The following is a 4351-nucleotide window of genomic DNA, read 5'->3' as shown; positions in this document are numbered from 1 at the left end:
ATGTGTATTAAAAGCAACTTTAAATTTGCATAAGGGGCCTATGATTACAAGCTTTGCTTCTTAGTATAGGTTCCTCTACACTTTCACCATTTGTCTATAAAGTACATGTTTGTATTGATTATTATAACTAAAATATGTGACACTGGAAATAAATGAACAATGAATAAATGAACAATGAACAACATCAATTCGCCGCATCGTCCGCTCCACGGGGGGCGGGGGACAAACCTCTTAAATCGGCACACTTATATCCCCACACATGAAACCGGTAAGCCTGGTTTGCATTAAAAAAAAAAACGGCCGGCGAACAACTTGTGAACGCACAAAAAATACTAACACTTTAATATATACTTTCGAGGGCCAATACTGTTCCCTTCTTTTGTTCCTATTTTTGTTCCTTTTTGCTTTCTTATAGGTCCCATATGGCTTGTACATGAAAACTGCGCAGAACTTTCGCTGTGGTTCTTAGGGTTATTGTTATCACAGGCAACACTGTGGTCCAGACTAGCGCTCAGTCGTAAAGGAAAACAAACCTGCTTTCTAGTATAAGCATATAACTATTGGGGGCACGGGGTCAACTTGGGGGCGCTCGAGGCTTGTCCCCTTCCTTGTGTCAGGAATCAGAATTTAGGGGAAGATAAAAAAGAGCTTTTCGTTGTTAAAAATGAGTGCCGGCTCCCTCCACACAATGACCCCAATTAGCGACCCCACATATTGAACCCTCAGTTACGCAAAGGGACAGCAAGATGATACGCCCATGGTGCAATCCTCCGCATTTCTGTATTATGTCTACTATGACAAGCTTCAAATCGTACTTACATTCCGTTCCTGTTACTAAAATAGTTACATCAAATGTTATGTAAAATAACGGAAACCGAGATTCTCTGTTTAAATATACATTCATGAATGCCTCAGACAGTTTACCCATTCTTATTTGTCGAGAGCCGTTATGTGGGTGGTTTTAAACGGTTGATAAAAAACCGGATGTGTAGTTTTAAACACCTTTTCGGTTTCCATGAATTTTTGACTCCTATGAAATCTGGTCCCTTTATTGGTTGAACGTTCACAATCTTCACTTAGGCATGTGCAATACTACCAATGAGTCCATATTTTTTATAGCTAGAGGGGTTTTTCAAGAAACAGGAAGTAAAATCGTTGAACAAGATCGTTGGAAATTTATCATTTTGGACTTGCTTTTACTTTTGACCCAAATGTTGGAATAAATATGTGATTGGCCGGTATTAAACAAGTGTACGTTTAAAACTAGCTTGGAGCCTGGTCGCCGATAATGCCCCTCACCTTCGGCTCGGGCATTATCAAGGTCCGGGTCCCAATCCGGTTTTAAACGTACTTGTTTTAAACTGACCAAGCACACATTTAGTAAATATTGCACCATTTTTTCACCTTTAGGCCTATTGAAATTACAAGTAAAGCTTTTGAAATGTAGGCTACATCTCAATATGATAATTCCTCCTTCTTACACAAATCAACCAAGTGCTACCCAGTTTAGTAGGCATGTGGTTGAAAATCCTTTAGTTTTGTACACTCATTCACTCACAAAGTCGGCCACAGCCGAGCCCTGGCACGGATCCTCCATTCGTCACGATTCCTCATCTATGCATCTAGCTCATGTCTCTTCCACCCCTGTGTCCCTCTTAAGTGCATTGATGTATGTTGTCTTTGGTCTACCTCTGTGTCTTCGTCCATGTGTAGACTCCCAGAGTATTAGCTGGCTCGTGGGTAGCTATTAAGGATGACGGTGGCAATGTCCTGCTAATTCCATCCTTCTGCAGGCATTTTTTTAAGTTTTGTACATCATGGTATTTAGTTTTGCACATCATGGTATTTACAAAGTTTGCTCGCCTTCACATATTGATTTTTCAACTGACCTCATTGATCACAGTCTAGTTTCGATGTCCTCGCCAATGGCTGAGGCTGTTGTGTTATTCTGTTCTGGTCCTCGCACTACAAAGAGAGAGGTTTTTCGCCTTCTGACATGGCCTTTGCACTTGAACGCCACTCTGATCGCAGAACGGTACGCTGGGTTCACGGCACCGTAGATCAACGGATTAATCATTGCATTGATGAACTGGGGAACAGAGGATATCCATCTGATTTCTGATCCTAATGCAAGCAAAAATGGATCAGGAATCTGAGCAAGAAGACAGATCCATTTAGACAGGCTGAAGATGCGATATGGGGCCTGGCATAAGAAGAACACAGTGCCGTTAGCGACCAGCATTTTTGCAACTTGATTTCGGATATGAGTTGCATTATGATCTTTCCTTACCGTAATGTTTTTGTTGGAGGTGCGTTTGTTGAGCATTTGTAAGATTCTTACATACATGAAAACGTTGGCTACCATTGCCATGATCCAGGGGAGATTCAGTAGGGGCGGAATGAAGTAGTCTACCCAAGGTGACACAGGACCACAGTATGCGTAGCTGGATGGGTAGTCCAGAAAGGCGTCCACATCGGGCCATTGGAGACAAAGTACGTTGAGAACAAAAACTCTCGGAACTGTTGAAGCGGAAAACAGTAATCCCACCAGCCAGCAGATTGCAATCATTCTATGTGTGCGTCTTCGTCCGCCGATTTTGAGATGTTTCATAGGATGGCATAGGGCGAGGAATCTCTCGAAAGATACCATGGTAACTAAAGCAATGGATGCAAAGTAGCCAGTATTTACCACGGTGAAAAAACTGACACACTGGGCAGAATTCACAAAGGGACCGTGACGTGCCACGACAGATGCAGTGTATCTCCTTATGTCGTATGCGGTCACCAGACTCAGAAAGAGAAGATCAGCAATTGCTAAGTGTGCCAAGTATATGTTGGTATCTGATCTCAGTTTGCGAACGCGGACAATGACAAATAGAAAAGTCAAGTTAGTGATGATACCCAGGCACCAGATGATAGGTACGACGATGGCCTTAAAACAGACATCCAAGGGAGTGTGTAGCCACGACGAAACTGCCTCCTGACTGATATTGACAGTATCCTGTTTACTGCACTCACCTGATGTTATTCCTGCTCCCATGATGGCTGTACGTACGTGAAGTTTATACAGGCACAATTCAGAACGATCGTTAATCTATCTTATCAGTAATTCAGTTCATCAAAAGACATCCTGGGAAATGAAGATCTTTACGACATTCTACTGACATAGAGATACAGAGACTTGTTGACATTAAAAGAATCCCTTCTTTTAGGGTACATGTAGTTGCATGTTGAGCAGGAAGGTTCAAACCACCCAGTGTGTTTGCTCGTTATTTTCTGTTCGAGTCTAAATTCACGGCGTTGTTAATTCACTCCTTGCATTGCCTGTCATGTGGAAAAGCCGGCAGTATTTATCAGGCCAAAAAGTCTCCGGTTCTGGTATGGAGCTTGCCCCAAATAAAAGGTGGTGGGGCGACGCGAGTTTTTCCCCCTTTTTTATCTTCAATGTCAGCTGATGTTGCAGATGACGCTTTGGTCCCTTAAAATCCAGCTTTCAATCGATCGTAACCCTATCTTAAAACACGTTACAATTATTTAGCAGCAGGATTCTAGTCAAATCAGTGAGTTTGGCGGTTTTGAGACATCATCTGAGATTGATTTTCTGTTTTAATTTTGCCGACGCGCATGGCCACGATGATGTGCGCACAGACCGAGAGCTGGAGACTTTTGTCCTTGGCCTTATCTGGAAAGTCCTTGTCTGCATTGAGCTGATTGCAGTCACTGTCATCTTTGACGTATCTGCCATCGCGGAACGGTGAACGTAATGGTCTCCATGTCAGCAAAAACTCTTGTTCAATATGGATTGTTGATCTTGAACTACGTGTCCATACAATGGACCTTCCATTTAAAAAAATGCACCAGGCACTTAATTGCTGTAGTTTGCAGAAATAAGCCAGACATTTGCAGAGTTTTAGTCGAGTACTTTCCGAGTACCACTGAAGTTGTTTGTTTGTTGTTAGGTATTACAGGTCATTGACCTTAAACACATGGTTACACCATTGGGGTATTTCCGAAATTTCAAAGTAAAGGAAGGGTCGCAGTTTAGGTACAACATTGTCTTCAGGAATTAAGATTTTGTTTTAAATTTGTTCGATAGTTTACACTACTTTTAGTCAACTCCAACTTGAAAGAAGTCCATCTCCCACCGTACTATTTAGCTACTCAGAGAGAAAAAAAGCATTTTGTTCATCATCCCTCTGTATCCAACTGCCTGAACCAATTTGCTAACACTCTCATCTTAAGTTCTACTGGGATCTGACTTTGGTCCATATCCCGTTCAACGCACTCACATCTTGCACCGACAAAAAAGGTCTAATCTGATGGACAAGGCATTAACGGCGTCTTATCTCAC

General features: G+C 42.2%; 1 protein-coding gene across 1 annotated transcript; it reads right to left on the bottom strand.

Moving 5' to 3' along the window:
- Positions 1–1897: 1897 nt before the first annotated feature.
- Positions 1898–3040, bottom strand: LOC119722214 (neuromedin-U receptor 2-like). The gene has a single exon (XM_038192260.1). The coding sequence runs from the start codon at positions 3038–3040 to the stop codon at positions 1898–1900; it is 1143 nt and encodes a 380-aa protein (XP_038048188.1).
- Between the last annotated feature and the right edge of the window lie 1311 nt (positions 3041–4351).

Source organism: Patiria miniata, unplaced genomic scaffold (genome assembly GCF_015706575.1).
Source record: "Patiria miniata isolate m_02_andy unplaced genomic scaffold, ASM1570657v1 HiC_scaffold_14, whole genome shotgun sequence".
NCBI classification, from domain to species: domain Eukaryota; kingdom Metazoa; phylum Echinodermata; class Asteroidea; order Valvatida; family Asterinidae; genus Patiria; species Patiria miniata.
Note: the sequence above shows the minus strand (reverse complement) of the source record. Positions and strands in the feature narration are given on the sequence as shown.